We start from the raw sequence: 24817 nt of genomic DNA on the forward strand, positions 1-24817 counted from the left end.
GGTACTGAAAGATATGAATACCTAGAAATGCTTGATGGGTTTCCTGATCTGTTTGCAAATAGTTACTCACAGGTGCACCAAGTTACCTTAGTGGAGCACATAATTGACTTGAAGCCTCAAAGCAAGCCAATGGTGCAACGGCTTAGACGGTTGGGAGTGATACAAGCAGAAGTGCTCAGGAAGGAGGTAACTAACTTGCTCCAAGCTAGATTTATCTTTCCAGTTGAGAATTCAGAGTGGGTTTCTCTAGTGGTGGTTACTCCCAACAAAAGGAAAGAAATGGCATGTTTGTGTGGACTTTCGCCCCCTCTGAATGCATGCACAAAGAGGGATTATTTTCCTCTATCATTTCAGGATGAGATATTGGATCAAGTTGCAGGCCATGAAATATATTCAGTATGTGATGGGTACTCCGGATACTTCAAAATTCGGATTTGTGAGGAAGATCAAAGGAAGACTTCATTTGTTACACCATGGGGGGTATATGCATGTAGGGTGATGCCATTTGGTTTAACTAATGCACTAGCAACTTTCCAATGCTTCATGAGCCAGGTATTTGCACCCTACTTGAGAAAGTTCACAAGAGTGTTTTTGGATGATTTTTGCATTTATTCAAGCCGTGTGGATCACTTGGAAAAGTTGAGGATTGCATTGAAAAGTATTGATGATGCAAAAGGTTGCCTTAATCTTGCAAAATGCCGTTTGGCCAGGAAGGTGGCTTTGTTAGGACATGTTATCTCGGAGGAAGGTGTAGAGATGGATCCGGAGAAGGTACAAGCAATCATGGCCCTTCCACCACCTAGTAATGTCAGAGAGGTGAGGGGCATTTTGGGTAAAACAAAGTATTACCAGCGCTTTGTTGATATGTTTTCTGAAAAGATGTATCCTATAAATTTATTAACAAAGAAAAATGTATCTTTCCAATGGGGACTAGAGCAAGATAAGGCATTTTGTTTGCTTAAGGAATGCATGAGCCAAAGGCTAATTATGCAACCTCCTAGGTGGCAGGATGATTTCTATGTGAATCCAAGTGTGTCAACTCATTCAGTGGGAGCTATACTACTTCAGAAGGGTCAGCAAGGATGCATGCAACCAGTGTATTATGCAAGTCGGCAACTCACGGAGGCTGAGAAGAGGTACGGTAAAATGGAGAAAGAAGGTTTATCTTTGGTCTTTGCAGTGAAGAAGTTAAGGTCATACTTGCTTCCTCGCCCTTTTTTCTTCCTTACATCTCAACCTGCTTTACAATTTTTGGTTCGCAAACCCAATCCTGCTAGAAAGTTTGCTAAGTGGATTTGTGAGCTTCAAGAGTTCTCTTTCACTTTTATTACAGAAAGTACTACTAGAGCTTCTCTTGCAGATTTCCTTACAGGTAAGAAGGAAGAAGAAGTAACAAAGGCAAAGGAAGACTTAAATGAAGAGTTGGAGACCCCGCCAACAGCTTTCAAACTGTATTTTAATGGAGCCTTTAGCCCTTCTAGGAAATGTGGGACTAAGGGGATAATTCTAGAATGTGCATTTGCATCTCTTGCATCCCATCTTGTTTGTTCCTGAGTTGGAGGAGCAGCAATAGGGGTGCTAGAGGATAAAGCATCAGGAGGAGTACCCTCTGCAGAGGGACCAGTAGCAGGGGCAGCCAGACCACATCAGATATTTGGTGCCATCAAACTTATCATCTTCACGAAGAATGCCAAATAAATCATGATTGTTGCCAGCCATTACAAATGGGACAAGTCAAAAAGCACTAACAAAGTGATCCAAAAGATAGCCTCAAGGCTTGCAACCGCAAAAAATAGAACTTGCTGTCCAAATCTGAAGAAGCCCAAAAATAAGCTGTAATTTGCAAATGTGATCAAATGGCTTGCAATTTCTTGCCAAATTCATTGCAAATCTGAAAGTATTGTGCAATCTGCCTGCACTAGACCCAAAAGCCCCAATTTGTAGAGCAAAACTGAGCCAAAAATGGGGCAAATTCAGGAAAGCCCCAAATTGTCTGCAACTCTGCAATCTACCTGCAAAATCGTAGCCCGAATGCAAAAGCCTCAAATGTCACCAAAAAATTACAGATCAATATACTACAATGTCTGCTTCGGACGGTACGGAATGTATGAAATGTACAGCCGCTACAAAATTGTACGGCCGTCGAAGTATAAAAATTCATACAACTGTACAGACATTGTGAAAATCCATACAATTGTACGGACATGCTCTTGTGTGCTGTACGGAATCATACGGACAGAGAAAAAATAAAAAAATTTTGACAGTTGACGCGCCGTACGGAATCGTACCAACAGCAAGTCAGGGGGTCGCGTCGGAGCTGTACGGGAGCTGGAGCTAGAAGCAGGAAGCTAGGAGTAGGGAGCAGGTCCAGGAAGGAAGTGCTCTCTGATACCACTATAGGCTCACGGAAGCAAAAGGATGCACAAGAGTGGAGCAAGAAATGGAAGCCGTCACATCAACTAGTAGTATGAAAATGAAAGTACAAAGTATTATAAAAGAGAACCCTAGGACCCAGTGTCCTAGTGGTACCACTGATACTAGGTGTCATAAGACACTAAAAGTACTAGGTGACCTAAGTGCCAATAACTAAAGCTACATCGCACATACCAAGGCCCAGAGGGCATCAATACAACCGGGAGAAGATGGCCTACAAAGAGACCATAACCAGGAATAAATCTCTCCCCCCCCCCCCCCTTCCCCCTTCTCTCTCTCTCTCTCTCTCTCGTCAAAGATATGTTTCACACTAAAGTACAATCAATCAAGAAAGAAGTGATTGAGGAGTACGCCACAAAGGCAAACAAGACTAATATCCAAGAAGAGATCAAAGAACACAAAGCCAGACGCAATAATGCATTGAAGATTAGAGTGGGGGGGCTGCTTTAAGGATGGTTCAAAGCTGATGACTCTTTAAGTGAGACGTTAGCACATGTCAAAGCAGCCATGCCTAATATTGAATGGAAGGTTGAGGATCATAATGATGATGATGATGATGACGGAGCAACTAATATCCGACACTCAGAGGACATGCTATCCTTACACTTAAGTCGCGAGATTTACGAATCAAGCTCCTTCGACAATCTTACAAGTTGAAAGGGACCAAGATATGCATATTTGAGGAACTTACACGAGCTCGATTGAAGAATAAGGCAACAGAATTAGCTAAAGTCGGGGCTGCTAGGAAGGATGGAAAATGGGCAGTTTACTGATAAGGCGTAGCCCTAATCAGAGAGTTTAAATCAAAACCAAAAGACTCTCAGTCTTAAACTATCTTGTAGGCACTCTAAAATAATGAGAGTTGTTTTTTGCACTCCTTGGGAGCTGCCATGTGCCCTCCCTAAAGCAGATGTACTAGAGGATTTCTTGCTGTCCCATAGACCTTTTGGTCTCTAGTGGAAGTTAATAGACTCTCTCTCTCTCTCTCTCTCTCTCTCTCTCTCAGGTAGAGGAGGACGAGCTAGCCAGAGGAGGACAGCCGTTGGACAAGGGACACAGAGACCATACACAACGTGACAGGCAGCCAAAGCACATATGATCGAGGTTCTTCAGCTCTACTCAGGGGAGATCGACCGAGGCGAGATGTCTCTCTCTCTCTCTCTCTCTCTCTCTCGTACCTCTCTCTCTCGTATCTCTCTCCCGTAGCCCATACCTCCCCAATCGATCGTACTTCCATACCTCCATATAGGCCCATCAGTCGTCATCAGCGCCGTCAACACCTCCTTACAATCGTCATCAACGCCGTACAATACTTCCGTACAAGCCTGTCAAGGCCGTTAACACCTCGCCGCCATCGTTAGCACCATTAGTGCCATATAGGAGCCGTACCTCCGTACAGTCCGTACTTCTGTACAAGGCACGTACTACCTTCTGACTAAGATTTTGTTTCTTGTTTTAATCGTTTATTTTTGCTTAGTCACCTTCTTCCTTTCTTGTTCTCTCTCTCTTTTTTTTTTTTGGACATTTTTTAGTAAGCACTAGGTTTGCCCAAGAGACTCCATTGGTTTTTAGAAACCCATTATAGCTACTTATGCTTGGGCGTTGATGACGACATAAGTGTTGCTTTGCTTGCTAAGTATGTCTTCCTTTTGTTTTTCAAAAAGTTTTTGTTACCTTTTTTCTTCTCTTTCGTTTTCTCTTTTATTTTCTATGTAGTTTTTTGGACTTTAGAACAACAAAAAATCTAAATTTGTAGGATTGGATATATTCTAGTTTTACAAAGATATATGTGTGTGTGTGTGTGCGCGCGCGTGTAAGCACTCTCTCTTTTTGGTTTGGCTGTTGGCCTTCATGTTAATTTTCACAAATCCAAATTGTTATCTTTGCATTTCAAGGAATTGCATTCTCTTTTATGGCTTGGTGAAATTGTCCAACCAAGTCAGCTGGTTCGTCATTCGGGTTATCCTCTTGGTTGGATGTTTACTCGTCGATAGCAATCTGATTGGGTTTTGGCAAAACTGGAGAAGCAACTTGAATACTGGAAACTTGCCACATGGCCTTTGTATGTCAGGCTACGGATTGTTCAACTCATTCTTATGGCATGTATTCAGTTTTATTTGCCCTTGATCATGTTCAACAAAGGGCATCTTGCAGCCTTCATCTCTCTGGTTATGGAAGCCTTTTGGCGCTCTAAACATGGCAAAAAAAGCTTGCGGTTACTTTCGGTGCAACATCTATGTTCTCCCAAGATGCATGGAGGACTTGATATTCTGAAACTTCATGTACATATTTTTTCTCATAGAAGCAAAATGATGCTGCAATTTATGCAAGGTTCTCAGCCATGGGCTGCCATGATGCATCATTTGCTCTCTCAACTTAGTACCCCCGTCTTTGGTTATTGGCAGCCCACTCCTTGGTACTTTATCTTAGGCTCTATCGATGGACTGGAAACATATTTTATCTCAGTTTGAATGGAATGGTAGGGATCATTTACAGGGCAATTCTCAAAATTTGGGGACCAAGTAATCCCACGCGACACTTTCTTCGGAATCAAGTCTACTTCACTCGACTGTTTACGTTCTGAAAGCATACATTGGTGAGAGCATTTTCCCCTTTGTTGGCTTTGTAGGAGCCTCAACGTTCGTATTTTCTGAGTATTAAGGGGATCCATTCTGTGGCAGATGTGATTAATGATGATGGGACCCCTCTTTCTTTTCCTGAGGCTGCTGCAAAATTCAGTCTTGGCATGCATTACCGTCCTGTTTGGTATCTTATTACTCATATGCTTCAACCTTATATTCCAATACCTCCTTTGGAAATTCAGGATCGGCTTCAAGACTGGACACTTCATTTGCCAAGGTCGGCATGTCGTCCCTTGAAGCTGTCTCACATAACAATTTCTTCTTTTGATAAGGTTCTTCAGCCCTTGCCTTGGGTTTTGTAGCGAGCAAACAACCTTTGGCATATGAATCGTCCCTCGTCCCGCACAATGGTGGCGACGGAGATTGCGAGGGATTTGGAAATCTAAAATTTCACTTCGACAACAGGTTTTTCTCTGGAGAATATGGTTAGGAGTTCTTCCATCTGGACAGTTTCTGTCACACAGACATGTTGCTCCACCTGTTTGTCACAGATGCTTGGCTCCACGAGATGCTTAGCATTGCTCTCACACACGTGACTTTTTGGGATTGCTGCACCTGTGTTTACAAACCAGATTTCCCAAATCTGCTTTTGGAAAATCTTTCCGGTTATTTGGGGTTCACCCACACCGACACGGTTTTGATTTGTTTTTTGTATGGGTTCGGTATTGGGCACTATGGACTCTCTGGAAAGATAGAAATCATAGAGTCTTTGGTGATCCCATTTTCCCCCTATACTCTTTTTTAAGCCACTCTTTGCAGCAATCTTTTTTTGATTGCTTGCAAACAGAGACTTTTGATCATGATGTATATTTGTCATATCTTGAAAGTTGACATCCTCTCTTGATGTACTTGAGCACATCCTGCTTTGGGGGGGTGACTCTGTAATATAAAAGATAAATCTTTTCACCAAAAAAAAAAAGTGTGTGTGTGTGTACTATCATGGAGTCTTTGGTGATCCTACTTTTTCACCTTTTTCTTTTTTCAGGCACTTTCTGCAGCAATCTTTCTATGATTGCTTGCAAACAAAGTACATAGATCATGATGTGTATCTATCTTATATTGAGATCTTCTCGTGATGTATTTTTCCCACATCCCGTTTTGGGATAGTGATTCTGTAATATAAAGCCAAAAAAGTTTCACAAAAAAAAAAGTGTGCGCGTGTGTATACTTTCGGCAGGTTCTTCTGGCTTTTTGGGATTCATCCTCATTGGCCGGAATTCGACTTGTTCTTTTCCTCGGTTCGTTATTGGGTACTTTGGACTCTCTGGAAAGATAGGAATCATAGAGTCTATGGTGACCCTAGTTTTTCTAATTTTGTCTTCTTTCGTCACTCTTTGCAGCAATCTCTTTTTGATTGCCTACAAACTCACTATATAGAGTATGATGTATATTTGTCTTACATTGAGATTTTCTCTCGATGTATTTTCCAACTATGTATCTTTCAGCTTCCCAGTTTTGGGATAGCCACCTTGTAATATAAAGCACCCAAAAAAAAAAAAGTGTGTGTGTGTGTGTACGTATATTGGGCTGTTGAAAGTTTCAAATGGGTATTTTAGAGCTTATATAGAAAGTTTAAAAGTGTACAATGTTAGTTTCTTTCATTTTCTAGCATAGTTTTGTCATATGATGACGTGTTGTGTACGTATATTGGGCTGTTGAAAGTTTCAAATGGGTATTTTAGAGCTTATATAGAAAGTTTAAAACTGTACAAATGTTAGTTTGTTTCATTTTCATGCATAGTTTTATGTCATATGATGACGTGTTGTGTATGACGTGGCGTTCCGGTTCCTGTTCCCCCTTCTCGGAACGTTCATGTTTTGACACCCAAATTTTTGGAACGTTCCCGTTCCTTGGTGACTATGGCGTACATGGATGTCGGCCTCTGCCGTTGTAGTTGACCTAGAGCTCCTTGCCCTCATGTAAGTCGTGCCCTGGCAGCGTGGGTCATCGTGAAGACTGGCCTTGCGAAATTGCCCCTAGGTAGGTGTAAGATTGAATGATATCCACTTGCTCCTCTCGGTAAGTGAAGTTGTGTTGGTGGAGTGCTCCCCGTGAGGTGTTCAAAATCATAACCTTGGTTTTGCCACCGTACGGTTTTCGTACGGCAGTACGAAGACCCACGATAAGGTTGGCTTACCTCTGCACAGCTTTGAACGCAGCTCCCGCTTGTCTGCATTGCCGTAATGTTAGTACATATGCTTGAAAAGAAAGATCTGCAGATGCTAAGCGCCGCCCTTCACAGCCTGCAACACAAGATGATGAACTTACTATGGAAGCTCAATAAGTGTTTGATACCCTCAAGGATGACTTTCAGCAGTCACGACAGGAATGGGGCAAACCAGTTTTAGAGGTCATGTACAAATTGAAATTGCCCTCCCTCGTGAATCCTCTCCGGAAGTTATCTCAAACCGCGGTTATAATTTTCTTTCCAGGAAGAATCCCAGCAGCCAGTGATGTCGCACAATGGATTAAGTCCATCCTTGGAGGATGCTTTGTAGAGGGAGTATATTTCGCATCTAGAGGATTTTATGAGGTGCATTTATCAGATGCTTTATGCAAGCAGAGGTTACTTGAGCTTTCTCCCCTTTTTTTTACGGGAAGCAGATGGTACATGCTATGCCTTTGTCCCCAAACAAGGATTATCAAAGTCTTATATGACATCATTGTCCCGTATGGGTTGAGGTTGTTAACTTCCCAGACTATATGCATGAAGAATTGCCTGGCCTGGTTGCTACTTTGGGACAGGTCATTGGTCCTCCACGCCCTATGGGAAACCGCAACAGGTTCTGCATTCTCTGGGACACTGACTCACCCACCCCTCCTTCTATTGCAGTGGAAGTTGAGGGAGTGCAATTGGGAAAAAAGTGTTTTGAATTGAAATGGGGTGTGTTTGCAGGAGCTTGTTTTGCCTGCCACAAGTTTGGGCACCTAGCCTCTGAATGCCCAATGGTTCTACATCAGCCCCCTCCCAATGCATTACCGCCCCAGACACGGGAAAAGAATGAGAATTTGCAAGCTAAGACAGCAAATAGAAATGGAGCAAAGAATGCCAAACCAATCAATCAGGTGCAATCACTTGCTGGAAAAGGAAAAGAAAAAGAAAAAGAGAAGATGAATCTGTGGGAACAGATCGGGATGGTTTTTAACAGCCTAAGAAGGTGGTTGTATTGAAGCAACGCCCCTTTCAATCTCGTCAATGGGATGCTTCTTCTCCCTCACCAGGACATGCTTCCACTTCAGCTCCTGTCCTTCAAAATTGGGTGGGGGTTTTGAAGAAGGGCATCCCCATATGTGATTCTGAAGAAGGGGAGAATGCTATATCTTTCATGGATCATGAAGGCATGCAGCCCATGCAGGCAGAGGCTTTGTCTCTCTGATATCTTGTTTCATACTTATACTTTTCTGTATATACCTCTTTCATGCATCAAACACTTAAGTGCTTTACATACAATGTACAGAGCCTCTGCAATGTCTCAAAGTGGAGGCTTTTTTGGAATTATGTACATAAAATGCAGCCAGATATTGTTTGTTTGCAAGAGCATAATCAACACTCTAAGGCTGGTCATCATGATTACTTTGGCAGTTATGATATATATTATGCTGGTACCACTACCTACTCAGGTGTATGCATAATGGTTAGACATGAGCTGGAGCCTCAGTTAGCCTTCAATGACAGCAGTGGCAGATGGCTGGTCATACAATGTAATGTCAATGGTGATATTCTTGAGTTTGCATCAGTCTATGCCTTCCAGACCTCTACCATGAGGGCTTCTTTATGGGATTCTTTAAGCAAATATCCATGGAGATCTAATGCATTTATCTGTGGAGATTTTAATAATTCCCCTCTACCATGAGGGCTTCTTTATGGGATTCTTTAAGCAAATATCCATGGAGATCTAATGCATTTATCTGTGGAGATTTTAATAATTCCCCTCTGCCAAGAGATAACACCACTTCAAGATCTCATATGCTATCATCGGAAAGGTAGAAATGGGATAGCATGCTTCTTTCTGTGTAGGCTGAAGATTTATGGCTGCTTCTCCAAGGGTCAGTGCCTGGATATACTTTTCATCATAATGCATTTACTACATACTGGGCAAGGCTTGACAGATGGTATTTGTTTTACCCACAACAATATGCAGATTTTAGCCCTCATCTCCTCATAGATTTCTCATTGGGCTTGTCCGATCATGCCCCATTATGGATGAATCTGCAACTTGGCATGCCACTGGATGATTTGCCACATCTTTCCAGTAGATTATAGCATGTTAATCAGGCTTATTTCCGACATCACTATTTCCAGCAAATGATCAGACTTGCAATTCATCCCTTGCCTTTGCATGCTCAGGAGGACATGGATTATGCTTGGGACAGTTTTGTATCTCGTATACAGAATGTCATTAGGGAGTATGGAAACTGGCATATGACTAAATGGAGGAATGAGGTTAAGTGGGCAAAAAGGACAGCACAACAATTGACTGAATTTTCACATTTAAGGCCTCTCTCTGAATCAGAAAATGATTCCCTTTCACATGCTCGGATCAAACTGACTGATAATGATCAGAGGAAATTGCACAAATGGCAGATTAGAGCAAGAATGAAGCCCCTCATGGATAAGGGCTGCTCATCAAAAGCCTTCTTCCAGGACCTGCATGCTACTCGAAAGAAAATCTCATGTCTAAGGGTAAGGAAGCTAGATGGCTCTTGGACGCATTCTTTCTCTGATCTCCAAGCAGAAATTGTTCTCTGCTCCTGGTTCCCCATCAAATCAAATGACTGAAGCGAGGACTGAATTTCTTCAATATGTTTATGAGATAGTGGAAATGGATGATGCTCTTAGATTGGAGAGACCTTTTGCTGGCACAGAACTTGATAATGCATTGTCCCACCTCAGCAAATACAAGTCCCCTGGCTGGGATGGCCTTACGGTGGAATTTTATATTTCTTTTTGGGATGATTTGAAAGATGTCCTTTTGCAAATGATCAATGTTGCCTGGCAAGAAAATCACTTGCCGCACCCTTGGAAGCATGGCATAGTCAAACTTGTGCCCAAAAAACATCTGTGTGACCATATGTCAGATTGGAGGCCTATTACTTTGATGCCTATAGTTTACAAACTCATTGCCAAAATGATTGTGTATAGGCTTCACAGGATATTGAATGCGGGCCTTCATCCTCATCAGTATGGGTTTGTGCCGCAAAGACAAATCCATGACAATATCTCCAATGGATTGACTGCAATTGAATATGCTAAGTACTCGCATCAAGATGTGCTCATATTGCAGGTAGATATTGCTAAGGCATTTGACACAGCTCAATGGGATTTTATCTCTCAAATCATGACAAAGTTGGGCTTTGGTCCCAAGATAGCAAATGCAGTTTATTGGCTTTATTTTGGCTCTACTTCTCAGTGCATTCTTGGGGGTCATCTATCTTGGTCATGGACATTGGGTAGATCAGTTAGACAGGGCTGCCCTCTTAGTGCTCTCTTTATGTCATTGCGACCCATCCCCTCTTGATGTATCTTGATCATCTTACAGACACAGGACAGATGACTGGTCTTAAAATCACTAGGGCTGCATCTTTTTTGGCACATGCATATGCTGATGATTCCTTCTTTATGCCACAGAATTCTCCCCGGGAAGTTCACATGCTTATGACCACACTATCATTGTATGGATTGGCAGCGGGATTGCATGTCAATTTTGACAAATCTAAATTGCTTCCCCTGAAACAATGTGACTGGCATTCTATTCTCTGGCCAGGTCAGGTGGTGCATTCCAAAGATGTAGTCAGGCATTTGGGATATCCTATAGGATGGCATATCACCAGGAAGTAGCAGTTAAAATGGATCTTCCAAAGACTTCAACATAAACTGGAATATTGGAAAATTTCTACGTGGCCACTCCATGTCAGGCTCAGAATAGTACAGTCCATTGTAATGTCCTATGTCCTGTTCTTTTTGCCTTTGTTGCATTGGTCCCCTAGAGATATTTCAGCCTTTATGTCTCAAGCTGTGGAGATGTTATGGAGGACAAAAACAGCTGTGAAAGCATTGAGACTGATGAAGATGCAAGTGGTGTGCTCTCCTAGGATGCATGGTGGACTTAATGTTCTCAATATAAGATATCATGTACTTGCAAGGAAGGCGACTATGCTCCATACTTTTTTCCGTCAACAACAGCCATGGACTTGTATGATAGCATCCATGTGTGTCAACATGAGGACATCTGCTTATGGTCATTGGACTACTGATCATTGGGAGGTTGTCATTGGGAGATTTGTAGGGAAGATACCTGGCTGTCCTTTCTCAACTGCTCTAATACTTGATTGGAAACAGGTACTTTCTAAGGTCAAATGGGCTCCCGATAATTGCTCGGGGACAAACTCAATGAGGAAAGAAAGTATTCATTGGAGTGCCATCTTTGACATTCCACTTGCTTTACAGGAACCTGTTCGGACATATAATCTCATGAAATTGGGAATTAGATACATAAATGATGTGGTAGATGATCAGGGCTATGTCTTATCTTTTCCTCAGGCCACTGCTTCCTTTGCATTGGGAATGCATCATAGGTCGATATGGAAGAAAATTGCTGATTTGTTACATCCTCTTCTACGTGTTCCTTCTGTGGTTGACACAGACAGGCTTATGGATTGGCAATTGCAACCCTCTGCTACATGCTCTCATCCTGTTCCTCTGCCTGCCTTGACCTCCATCAAAGCCTACAGGCTTCTTCAGTGTGCTTCATGGATTCAGCAATATGCTAATACTCTGTGGCATATCAGGAAGCCCCTCTCATGGTGGCGGAAGAATCTCCGGATATTATGGAAGTGTAAAATGCCTTTGAAACAAAGACTTTTTCTTTGGAGATGCATGACCGGCACATTGTCAGTGGGAATCACACTTGCCAAACGTCACATTGCACCATCCACATGTTTATGATGTCAGGCTCCTTCAGAGACTGTCCCTCATTTGCTTTGGCACTGCCCGTGTTCTAGGAACCTCCTCGGGAGAATTTCAGATCATCTTCGGCTCCGTTTCCCGAGTCACAGATTTGGGAAACATTTTTGGTTATTTGGTAGATTTATGAGGTCTTTGTCTCAATACTCACTATTTCTCTCATGGGTGAGATATTGGGCTCTTTGGACAATCTGGAGTGAGCATAATTTGGCATACTTGGGTCGGCAGATTCACAAGTCATATGAATCTTTCCGAGCCTCATTGCGGCAATCCTTATATGATGCCAGCCATGAGGGTGATATACATGCTTCTTGCATAGAGCTTTTCTTTTTATGTTTCTGATCTTTGGGATACTCTCCATTTTGGAGACTTCCCATCTTGTAAATTTATGAGAATATAAATATACTGCACTGGATTTTACTATAAAAAAAAAGTGTGTGTGTTTGTGTGTGTGTGTGTGTGAGAGAGAGAGAGAGAGAGAGAGAGAGAGAGAGAGAGAGGTATTTATGTGTTTGTCTTTTTTTTTGGGAGGTGTGGGATGATTTTGGACTAAAGGAGTGACACTGGCTTTTGAAAAAAGGTGGATTATAGGGAAAAACAATATGCACAAGGGAAAATTCCCAACAATTTCATGCGTAGAGAAGGTGCACCGAAGGAACGTGAGCTATTGGTTAGTCGGATTATAGATCGATCTATAAGACCGCTATTTCCGAAAGGATATTATTATGAAAGCCAGGTTTGTCTCACAAAATTTGTTCTTCATTGATGTGATCAGTGTTCTGACTTTGTTTGGTTGACCTTTAAATAAAGATAACATGCTTTTTTAGTGTAAGAAAAGAAAAGGGAGCAATCACAAGTCTGTTTATTTTCTTTGAATTTCACTAGTACATGACTTGCTAGTGCCAGGGTTATTGTTCTTTGCAGCAAATTCACTATCCTCTGATATGATACACACTGAATATGGTCAGCATCTTAAGAGTCATTGTATTATAAATCTACTAGTATTCCATCTAACGTCCATGATGGGTGTGCCTTTATTCAGAGTGCAGCCATGTGCAGTAGCCTTGCCTTCGGAATCCCCTCCTTGCAACTAAGGCAAAGATTTCGGAGCCATTTTTATAATGTGACGTGTAGTGTGTATGAATGAATTTACTATTGTAGTTCCTACACTATCATCTTATACGATGAAATGTAGTTATATGTACGCTTAAACTGTTTGCAATTATGAATGTCTTGTGTTCATGCTGAGCGTCATTGGTATTAAAGATTATGAACTCAAGTTGACCTTCATGTCTTGACTCTTATAAAAGGTCTACAGTGTTGTCAAATGCATGTGTAGTTCCCCCTGGTGTGTCAGAGATTTGAACATCACCGTCGTCATTTAGCAATGTAAGTATGGCAATTTATGCTAAAGTTGAGCTTTCTTCTCCTGGTGTATCGACAAAAGAGGTCAGCTCATCATTGTACGTACCAAATAGGATGGGGGATAGGGGACATCCCTATTCCACCCCAATGTAGTTGCTTACCTGCGCTGATTGTCCCTGTGTCATGCCTACTTTGCTTGTAACTCTCATATACAGCCACGATTGCCCATGTAACATCTTGTGGGAGATCTAAGGCCGGATTTATGCAATGAGGCAGGTGTGTGGTTCTGAATTGAAGGCCTTCTGGAATCCACAAAGCAGCAATATACTCTTCTATTTTGGTCTCCTCTATGATGGCTATAAGGGTGAAGATGTGGTCTAGTGTGGATTGGTCTCATTTGAAGCCTCCTTGCTTAATCGCTTGCATGTTCACTCTCTAAGTGTACTCAATGATGTGTATCTTAAGAGCTGACCCATATACCTCGGCCATCAATTGGCACAACACAGGAGTCCGGTAGTTGCTTGCATCCATGTGATCTTCGGCTTAGTGAATGAGTATGATATCGTTCACGATCTTGGAATTGGGGAAGCTTGTATTAGCGGACATGCAAATTTCACCTTGTGAAGTTTTCGTCCATGTTGCAATCTGCTGGTATTGCGATAATTCTTTCTATCTTGAGTGGTGCATTGCCCTATCAGGTAGATTTAGATGCTCGCCTGGGAGAGAATCAAATGAAATCATTTAGTCTTCACAAGCAGTTGTAGCTTGAATGAAGAGATTTTGGACTACTTTTTTATTAGCCTTCTCCTTTAGTGTTAGCCTTTGTCATGGCTTAGTCTGCCCTTCACCTCTGGAGTGTTAGAATTATAGATATAATTCAGCAGTGACCAATGTAATATAATAAGCTAGTTAGGGGCACTTTTCCCTCTTTAAGAGGTTTTTCCCCTAACCGCAGTTAGTTCACTAACTATGGTTAGTGACTACTAAGGTTTTGTCACTAGGACAAAACCTTATCTCTCTCTCATTGAGTTATACTCTTCACAATCTACTATTGCAACTCAGCTTTCAGCGTCTAAGCTTCCAGCTCTCGCTCTCTCTTGCTCTCTCTCACTCACCCTTCTCTCACATTTGGTATCAGAGCGGGTTGACCCTGCTCTCTGCTTCTCGCCTCTAGCTCCAGCCTAGCCCGTGAGCTCCAGCTGCAACTTAGCTTCGCTGCAACACATATTGTCCGTACAGTCCGTACGACTGTACGGAACCTGCACGTGGTTTCTACACATCTGCTCGTCGTCCGTACTCCGTACAGATCTGCTCGTCGACCAGCACCGTACTGTACCTGTGCGCCGTACAGATCTGCTCGCCGTACCTTGCCGCCGTACAGCCTCGTCGTCCGTACTCTGTACATTCGTACGGTGATCCATACAACGTACGAATTCCGTACCTGACAGTTCCGTACACTGACAGTTCCGTACTGTCAGCTCACTGTCCGTACACTTTTGCTGCAGGCATTCTATGCAGAGTTTTACTTCTGCAGGTACTCGAGCAGTTAGTTTTTGGGCAGGCTTTGTTTGCAGATAGCCATTGTTTGGCTGTATTTTTGGAAATACATTTGGAGCTTTGACAGACACATTACAGATTTGGGGCTTTTGCAGATAGATCTGCAGATCTAGTCTGAAATTTGGGGCTTTTGTTCAGAAATTGCAGATTTGGGGCTTTTAGTAAATCTGCCCCTTTCTGGTTGCAATTTCAAGCCACAAATTGGGGCTTTTGTGTTGGGAGAGCAAGTTCTAGAGTTTTCAGTTCATACTGCCTTTCTTGGAGTGTTTTGCAGCACTTTTGGCAGATTCTGGAGAGTTTTTGATGCTTGGACAGATTTCTGACAGTGCAAGTACAGAAATCTAAGTTGCATTTACAGCCCGTGCTTGGCTGTGTTTTTTGGGAGTTGTGCATTTCATTCCCAGTAAGGGAATTCAGCTTTGTATCTACTTCAATCTCTTTCTCAGATATGGCCCATCAAAATCAGAATGACTTCTAGTTCGGTGGTCTTTCACAGGAAGACAAGTTGGATGGTACCAACTACTCTCTCTGGAGTTTCATGGTACGCAATATTCTGATTTCTCGCAATTTATGGGATTATGTCAATGGGGATGAGATCCGACCAGCAGATATTGCACCTGCTACCCCTCCCCAGCAAGGAGGTGCAAGAGGTCGTGCACAGGGTGCAGCTGCAGGACAAGTTGTTGGTGCAGCTACTGTCACTACTCCAAAGCAGAAGAGATGGGATTCACGGGATGCCTTAGCTTTGTCATGCATCTCTCTTTCAGTGAAAAGATTTATCATTCCTCATTTCCTGGCTGAGCAAGAAACAATCTACAGTGGCTACCTCATCATGTGAAGCTGAGTACAGGGCAGCTTTCACAGCAACAGTTGAATGTGTCTAGCTGCGACGTCTATTTGCTGATCTTCATCTGTCTTTGGAGGGTCCCTCTCCAATTCTCACTGATAGTTAGAGTGCTATTGCAGTGGCAAAGAATCCAGTGTTTCATGCTCGCACGAAGCACATTGAGGTTCACTATCACTACGTCAGAGAGAAGTTGCATGCAGGAGAGATCAGTATGATCTTTGTGTCCACACATGACAACGTTGCAGATATTTTCACCAAAGCACTACCACGTGAAAAGTTTGAGGCATTTCGCAGTGCCTTGAACTTATATCCGTTTGGTGATTGATCAGCCTTGTACATGACATTGGCACTACAGGGGGGTGTTAGAATTATGGATATAATTCAGCAGTGACCAATGTAATATAATAAGCTAGTTAGGAGCACTTTTCCCTCTTTAAGAGGTTTTTCCCCCTAACCGCAGTTAGTTCACTAACTATGGTTAGTGACTACTAAGGTTTTGTCACTAGGACAAAACCGTATCTTTCTCTCATTGAGTTGTACTCTTCACACTCTACTATTGCAACTCAGCTTTCAGCTTCCAAGCTTCCAGCTCTCACTCTCTCTTGCTCTCTCTCACTCACCCTTCTCTCACATGGAGTGCCGACAGAAACTCAGTACAAAGACTTTGTATAAATGAATGCTCAAGTATGTGTGTGTGTGGATTTGTATGTGAGAGCAGATGTTTATATTATGGCCAAATTCCTTACAAAACAGCTACCTAATATGAATAGTGCCTTTCTTTCCTTTCGATTGTTGATTTCCATTGCTTTTTATAAGATCTTGTGAATTTTACCCTTGAGCCCTTGATCTTCCTCTACGGTTAGTGTTGTCATATCCTTGAAGGGTATATGCAAGATAAGGTCATACACTCTGCACTTGCACTTTGAAGTGGCCAAGTTTCTACTACCAAAAAAGCACACAGGTGGGAGCACTTTTGGAGATTCAATCTGAACTTGCTCGGGACCCACGTAGTAGGATCTTGCAACTCACTTACAATCACATTCTATAGCGGAATGCCATCAAGCCCAGTTTGAGTCATTATTCAAAGGCTTTTCGAAACACATCTCATCTCCCCCAAATTTCAAATAGACTTTATCACTCGTATTTTTCAAATGCAATTCATCTTTCCCATGTTTGTCTTGTGTAAACCTTCATTACATAGCCTCTTTGGGCTTGATTTATCGGAAAATGATTTATGTCTTCTAACAAAAAATATTGCCCATATTAAGGAGGTACAAAAATTGGCTCATGGCCATGTAGTATATGTGCTGTGCAACATTTCAATCGATAGCCTTGCACTAACTCCAATCCTCTTTATTAGCTCCATAACCTGTACTCAAGCCGCAATCACATTAGTTTTAACAATCAATTGAATGAATTTTTGAATCAATCAATCCCAATATAATTGCGCTCAAAGTACAATAATCAAACGCAACACCAGTATCACTAGCGCATCAGTGTTAACCTAGAATCACCCAGAATACTGACCATCTAGCATGACAAATTACAGTTTAGTTAGGCATCCCCAGCTAAACCACGCAAAGCATTCACTAGAACCCCCACCGCGTCCAGTGCAACCCTATGGTATACTTTGCCATAGTCATCACAGCTAAAAATAGAATATTATCCATAGCAAGTAATCACAAATTTGTGAATTAGCAAGAATCATGAACAAAGAGAAGGGAACAAGAGAAAGAGAAGAGAATGACTTAGCATGGGCTCCCATGTTCTCCCCCTATGGTGGCTCTTGCTTCCAATTTGGAGTATTTATAATATTTTAATTCAAAAAGAAAGGAGGCAATCATAGTACATCTAGAAGTATCCCTTTTTCCAATTGGAGGGATTTCTCAACATAGCTCCACGAGCTTAAAATGCCACAGGACTTGATATGCCCTCATTGACAATTGATGAAATGAATTATTCCATGGTCTTTGCTAACCATTTGATACTTCGATCAATCATCTTCACCATCTCCATTCCTTGCTATCCAACTTATCATTTGTACTCAAGCTGCCAATTGTGCTAGTTACAACAATCAATTGATGAATCATCACACCACTTGTCCCAACACAATTAGGCTTGATATAAATACATACCGATCCAGCTATGCTAACATCAGTAACACTAGCAATATTAGTATTAACATGGAATCACCCACAATACTAATCATCCAGCTTGGCAAAACATAGGTCCAAATATGGCATTAGTATAAAGGAGAAAGATGAAGCAAAATTCAAGATAGTGTGCGAGTTCTTAGAGCGATCACACTAGAAGTTGCTAGTGTATCCTCTTGTCTAACAATGGTTGTGCTTGAGAAGCCCTATATAGGCAGTTTCAGGGTTGCCTACGTTCAACGTATGGAACGTTTCGTACATTCCGTATGATCGCCTGTTTTTTAGGGTTTTGGCCGATTAGGGTTTTCGTTTTTTGACCCTTTTTTGACCGTTTTCTGCCTGTTTTTGACTGTTGGGGCCAGCCTCTCCTCCAAACCTGCATATATACCCCTCCTACCCCTCCCCCTCTCCACCAAGCACTCTTGCCTCTCCATCTCCCTAGCCATCAAGCAGCCCGCCTCCTCTCCCTCTCCCTCTCCCTCTCCCTCTCCCTCTCCCTCCCTCTCCATCTCCCTCTCCCTCTCCCTCTCTCCTCTCCACCTCCATCTCCATCTCCCTCTTTCTCTCCTCTCCCCCTCCCTCTCCATCAAGCTCCCCCTCCCTCTTCATCCCCCCCTTCTCCATCACTTCTCCATCTCCATCAATCTCCATCTCCATCAAGCTCCCTCTTCTTCAAGCTCTCTCTCTCCATCAATCTCCCTTCTCCATCACTTCTCCATCTCCATCAATCTCCATCTCCATCAAGCTCCCTCTTCTTCAAGCTCTCTCTCTCCATCAAGTTCTCTCTCCATCTCCCTCGAGCCTCTCCATCAAGCTCCCCCTCCATCTCCATCCCCCTCTCCCTCTCCATCAAGCTCCCCCTCCATCTCCATCTCCCTCTCCATCAAGCTTCTCTCCATCTCCCTTGGGCCTCTCCATCAAGCTTCCTCTCCATCTCTCTCTCTCCCCCTCTCCACGAGAGGGCCGCCTTTGCCCACTTTGCGACTTGTAGGAGATCGAGTCGGAGGAGCACTTTGCTTTCAGATGTCCTATCTATTATGCCATTCGAGGCCGGTACCACTGCCTCTTCCGCGATGGATTCGGCCCCCTCCCACACATGCTGCAATTCCCAGATCAGCGATGCCTAGCCGCTTTCTTACATGAGATGACTCGCCACCGAGATACCTCTCTCCGAGCACGGCGACACGAGCAGCACACACAGCGTGAGGACACCCAGTGGCCCATCACTGATTTCTTCCAGACACGCGATACCTCTCCTTAGTCTAGCCAACGACGCGGACGTGAGCCAGAGCCAGAGCCACGACAGCTGCGCCAGCGAACAGACTCACACATCCGGGTCCATGACATCTCGTCTCTGCTCTCTGCCCGCCCCACCGGGGTTACCGTTGCCCTCATCCACAGGGCCACCCGCCACCCCCGACGACCGAGCTCGACGTAGGCCGCGTGACGTCAGAGGCCAATCATCTATCACAGGGTTTTTTCCGGCCTCCCATTTGACGGCCCTTCTATAATTGGTCTCTAACGATCACCACCTGCGCATATATATTGTATCTCCCCCCTCTGTCCCATTTTGGTGCCCCCCCCTTCTTTTTTGTATCATCTGGAGGTAGACACATATTTTTTGTATCAGGACTAGACGTCCTTCATAACCTCTGTTTTGTAGAAACGGTTGGCTGGCCCGTTTTGAGACCGCCACCGTTATGCTCATTGTATCAGTTGTCTTTAGTCTCATAGACCTTCACGGTCTCCCGAAGACTTTAATAAACTTTCTTTCTTTCTTTCTTTCTCCATCAAGCTCCTCTCCATCTCCCTTGGGCCTCACAATCAAGCTCCCTTTCCATCTCTCTCTCTCTCTCTCCCTCTCCATCAAGCTCCTCTCCATCTCCCTTGGGCCCCTCCATCAAGCTCCCTCTCCGTCTCCCTCTTTCTCCCTCTCCATCAAGCTCCTCTCCATTTCCATCTCTCTCCCTCTCCATCTCCATCTCTCTCCCTTTCTCCAAGCATCAAGATTCAAGCCTCTTTGTCCTTCTCCCTACTCATCTCTCTCTCTCTCTCTCTCTCTCTCTCTCTCGCGTTGCCCGCAATGCCACCAACTATTCATGAGGCCTTTTCCTTGCATTGTGCTTACTTTGAGAGAGTGAAAGAGAAGTCCAATGTTTGTAAGTGGAGTTGCAAGTATTGTCCCAAGGCCCAAACTAGTGGTGTGACCTGTCTTCTTATCCGTTTGTGTAAGTTGGGTGGGCAATGCGGACCATGCACGGGAATTCCCAATGACATTTTTCAAGATTGTTGTCAAAAGTACTTACCCTTGAAGCGAAGGAAGAAGACCTCTATGGCATTAGAGGAGATGGTGTGCCCGGATAATTCTGTTGGAACACTGAAAGGAAAGAGTAGAGTTGACACAAAATCAGAATACTTGCTTATAGAATGAAGAAGAAAGAGGTCCTTAAGTAGGCACCTCATACAAGGTCACTGACATTACTGATGACCTCAAAGCTCCACAATCATCTCCTCAATCTGCTCCTAGATTCACTCAATCATCCTATGTGGCTTTTCCACCACCTAACTGTGCTTGTGGGCACCTAACTGTGCCTCTAGCACTCACACATAGAAACATAAGGTGTGCCTGAGGCATACACCTTGAGATATCCCAACAAACCCCTCCCCAAGGAAATGCCTCAGGCTATGTCAAGGATACATCTAGTCTCATAGTTTCTCATGCCATCTCATGGTGGTCAAGGATAAATCTATGGCTAGGTTCTCATGCTAGCAAGGGTTCCCTTGGGTGTAAGGTAAACAGAAAGGGATACAGAAAGACCTTCCAATGGTTATCTCCCCTGCATGTACATGCACACAATGTCTGCAGGAGGTACCATGGAACAAAACATACACATGGCCTACATCATAAAGTGACCAGAGGTGTTTACAAAACACACAAAACACAATAGTTTATTTTCATTCATTTTGGAGGACTATCCAGGTTGAGTACCTTGACATAAAAAGAGAGATCTGGAGCATACATAGAGATGATTTAAAATGCATAATCTTCATGGGATGCCTCATCTTGTGGAGGCAAAATATCCATGTCAAGGCAAGGTCTTACCACATGGGCAGTGTCTAGTGCCTTATAAGATGGTACTATGATAGAACAAGTGGATCTAAAAGTCATATCCTTCATGAGAACAATTATCTTGTCATCTCCATAGTTGTGTAGAGAAGCATATCTTAGGTATCTGACCTTCATCTTTTTCTTGTACTTGGAGTCAAATAAAAGTGCCATGAGAGTGTAGATCTCTGTATTTGCTTCCTTTTTGGCAACCATTGTTTTGGCAATCTTCAACAAGGAAGTCAAATTGGCATTTTCATCCTTTGTAGCATAACAAGACATTGCTTGATGTTTTGGCTTTTTACATATTTGGCATAAGCAAGCCATGAGAGGCTCTAACCCAAGTATTGGGTAGTGTCTTCTCTCTTACAGGTGAAATATGAGCAATAAAAGGTAGTCTTTTTTTTTTTTTTTTCATGAAAAAGACTTCTATTAAGTAAGAACAAAAACCCGCGAGAGCAAGCTCAAAGCGGAATACATCATGAAATCATGAGGATAATAAAAAACCCCCTCAGAGTGAGGTGGAAAGAAACCAAGGCTGAGGCTGAAAGTGCCATCTCAACCCTGTAGTAGATTCAGAGAAGAAAGGAGAATCCTTCCATTCCCTGAAGAAAGAAACCCTCCTAGCTGAGGCTGCACGGGAGTCCCCCTGCATACCCGTCCATACGGCCATCAGAATGTGTACGATGTCTGTCCAGATACTAGCCAATGTGTGCGAGAGATGAACCTGAGTACCCTCCATAGCCTCTGTGCATCTGGATCTCCATATATGCCAGGCTGCTATGCTCGCTATAATCTCCCAAGAAGTATCCACAGAGGCATGTACAGCTGTAAAAGGACGGTGTGGAACCACATCCAACGAGCAGAGCTCAACCCGATGACGTCGAACCGAAATGGCCCGGGAGGAGTCAAGTCCCTCATAGAAAACCTGAGGTCCTGTAAGAGAAAGCCAAGCCACCGAGCCCCAAGTCATAAAGAGTGGGGAATGGGCAAAGTGACTGAAGATCCTGGCTATCCCCATCCAAATCAATCTCGCCTGTCTGCAATCCCATAAGCAATGCTGAATAGACTCCGAAGCAGAAAGGCAACGAGGGCAAGTAGGGTCGGCTCCGAATCTGGACCTCCAAAGGTTCACTGCAATCCCTCCATGAATAGAAAGCCAAAAGAAGATAGTGATCTTTCTATTCCTGTGGGATTTCCAGAGCCTCCTCCAAAAGTACCTCTGCTGATCTGCAGTAATACCAAAAGTCTCCCAATGAGGAACTCTGGAGGGTCTCCAGCCTCTACTACTGAGCTGAAATCTCCTGGCATTACTGACCGTGTAATGAAAGAAGGGGATGGTCTTCTCTCGATGCCCCGCGTCAATCCACTCCCACTCTCCGGGGTCCCACTGTAAATACCTGATGGGAACTCCTCCATAGAGCCAAAGTCTCCAAGACCCGGTGGAGAGTAACTGGGGGTCAGGGTCTAAGAACCACTCTGAATCTGATCCCTGCATCAAAAGGCCTACGACCCTGATAGGCTGAAAAGCAGACTCAAGCAATATATCATCTGTAGATCTGAGCAATCTGCCACCATCCTGGACACTGAAAACCAAAGCATCCTCCTGTGCATCTCGGAAGGCTAAGACCTGAAGTGGAACCCCGCCTCTCGAGAAAGTACCTGCCCAAGTGGAGGTAGTGAGAGGCAAATCATCTGTGTCTATCCAAGCCTCTGGAAGGGCTGTCTCAATCTGCAAGATCCTCCCTGCACTCCCTCTGAGATGTCCTGTCAACCTTGACTTGGTTTCCTCTGGAAGCCTACGGAAGGCTTTCCAAGATCCTAAAGAAGAAGCAGGTCCCCTCTCCCACCTGGCCCACTGCATGTAGGGTGAGGCACCCAGAGGTCTGCCACGATCATCTAAAATACTGTCGTTCCACATGATGGGCTGCCTATCAATCTCTTCCCGGGAGGAAGGAGGAATCCTCCGAAGAGAGCTTCTGAAACTAGTCCAAGCTTTCAGAATGGCAACCATGAGAGGGGATGAAGGTGATCTGAGGTGTGCTGAGGTGAAGATCCATCTAACACTGCTCATCCAGTCTCCTCCTGAGGAAGGTGTGCACCTCTGTATGCTGCTGATAAGAAAGTCCTTCCACGGTTCCTGTCCTGGCATAAGTCCTCGCACCACTATCTTCCAAAGTAAGGCTCTGCACTGTAAATCTGGATCAATAATATTGAGACCCCCATCCTGTGTAGGGAGGATGAGGGTCTCCCAAGCCACTCTGGCTAAGGCATCTGCTGTGCCATCAAGCCCACTCCAGAGAAAGTTCCTGATCGGTCTTCTGAGCTGAATGATGCAGTCCCTAGAACGGCACCAACATGAACAAATAAACCAGGCCGCGGCCAAGAGGACCTGGTTGACCACCACAACTCTAGAGGCAAGATCCAGCTTGGCTGAGCTCCAAAAGAGAAGCTTCCTTCTGATGCTCTCCAACACGGGAGCAAACTGCTGCGTGGTAGAAATACCCAAGCCGACCTGGCAGCCCAAATACCTGATAGGCACACCCCTCTGAACCCAAGTGAACCTTATGTCAAGTCCCCAAACTGGAGTGTCCTCATCACTGATCCAAAAGCCATTGGATTTATGCCAATTTATCTGCGCCCCTGCCGCCAAGCAAAATAAATCCAATGCTGTCCTGAAAGAAGTCAATGTCTGTGGAGAGGCATCCAAATAAATCGCTGTGTCATCAGCCAACTCACTGTCAAGCAGCTCCTCTTCTCTTCTGATAGGAAGTCTCAGCCCAAAGATGTCAGCTTGAGATCTAACATAGATGCTCATAGCTTCGGCCACGAATAAAAAAAGGAAAGGAGCAAGGGGGCATCCCTGACGGACTGATCTCGAAATCTGAAATCTCTCACCCCTTACCCCACCAATAAGTACCTGGCTATGGGCTGATCTGTACAAAGAGGAAACACCTCTGATCCAAACATCAGTGAATCCAAAGCGTAGAAGGGTGCCCTCCAAAAAACTCCAATCTACTCTGTCATAAGCTTTTTCAAAATCCAACAGTAGAATGGCAAGATTCTGGCCACTCTGCATGGCCCACTCTGAAGCTTCCCAGAAAGAAAAAATGTTATCAAAAATACTTCTGCCATGCACAAATCCCGTCTGAGTGTCGTGGATAAGATCAGGGAGAAGTGGCTGCAATCGGAGGCTGATAGCCTTGGCCAGAATCTTGTAACAAGTCCCCAGAAGTGTGATAGGCCTCCACTGGGACAATAAATTTCTGCTACCTCCTTTTGGGATAAGGTGGATGAGGCCCTCTGTAAGCGATTCAGGCATCTCGCCAGAGTCCCAAATGGCCTGCATGGCTGAAGTAATATAGTCTCCAATCATATCCCAAAATGCAATGAAAAAAGACGGGGTGAGGCCATCTAAACCTGGGCACTTGCCCTTGTGAAGGGCTGAAAGTGCAGTCCTGAACTCTGTGTTGGTGAAAGGTGCGTCAAGTAGAACCTGCATATCCGGATTCACCAACACTGGGATACTCTGCCAAATAGCCTGTCTAGCATCCTCTATATCGTGTGTCTCAGGATCAGCAGTAAGGAGGGTGGCATAGAAATCTGAAGCTATGCGTAAGACGTCATCTGGCTCTGTCTGTAAAACCCCATGTGAGTCAATAAGCTGAGATACACTCTCTCTACTATGTCTAGGGCCAAGAGTAGAGAAAAAGTGTTTATTGACTCTACCACCCATCTGAATCCAGAAGG

At 43.9% G+C, this 24817-nt stretch overlaps 1 protein-coding gene across 1 annotated transcript in view; it reads left to right on the forward strand.

Annotated features, from left to right (window-relative positions):
- LOC147901147 (polyribonucleotide nucleotidyltransferase) overlaps positions 1-24817 on the forward strand; it is a 276757-nt gene that overhangs the window by 63847 nt on the left and 188093 nt on the right. The window contains exon 4 of the mRNA XM_087375929.1: positions 12620-12775. Within this exon, the coding sequence (XP_087232055.1) occupies positions 12620-12775 (156 nt within the window). The remainder of the gene's footprint in view (positions 1-12619; positions 12776-24817) is intronic.

This window comes from Dipteris shenzhenensis, chromosome 6 (assembly GCF_047967505.1).
Source record: "Dipteris shenzhenensis isolate YYH24624 ecotype China chromosome 6, Dip_SZ_1.0, whole genome shotgun sequence".
In the NCBI taxonomy this organism is placed as follows: Eukaryota; Viridiplantae; Streptophyta; class Polypodiopsida; order Gleicheniales; family Dipteridaceae; genus Dipteris; species Dipteris shenzhenensis.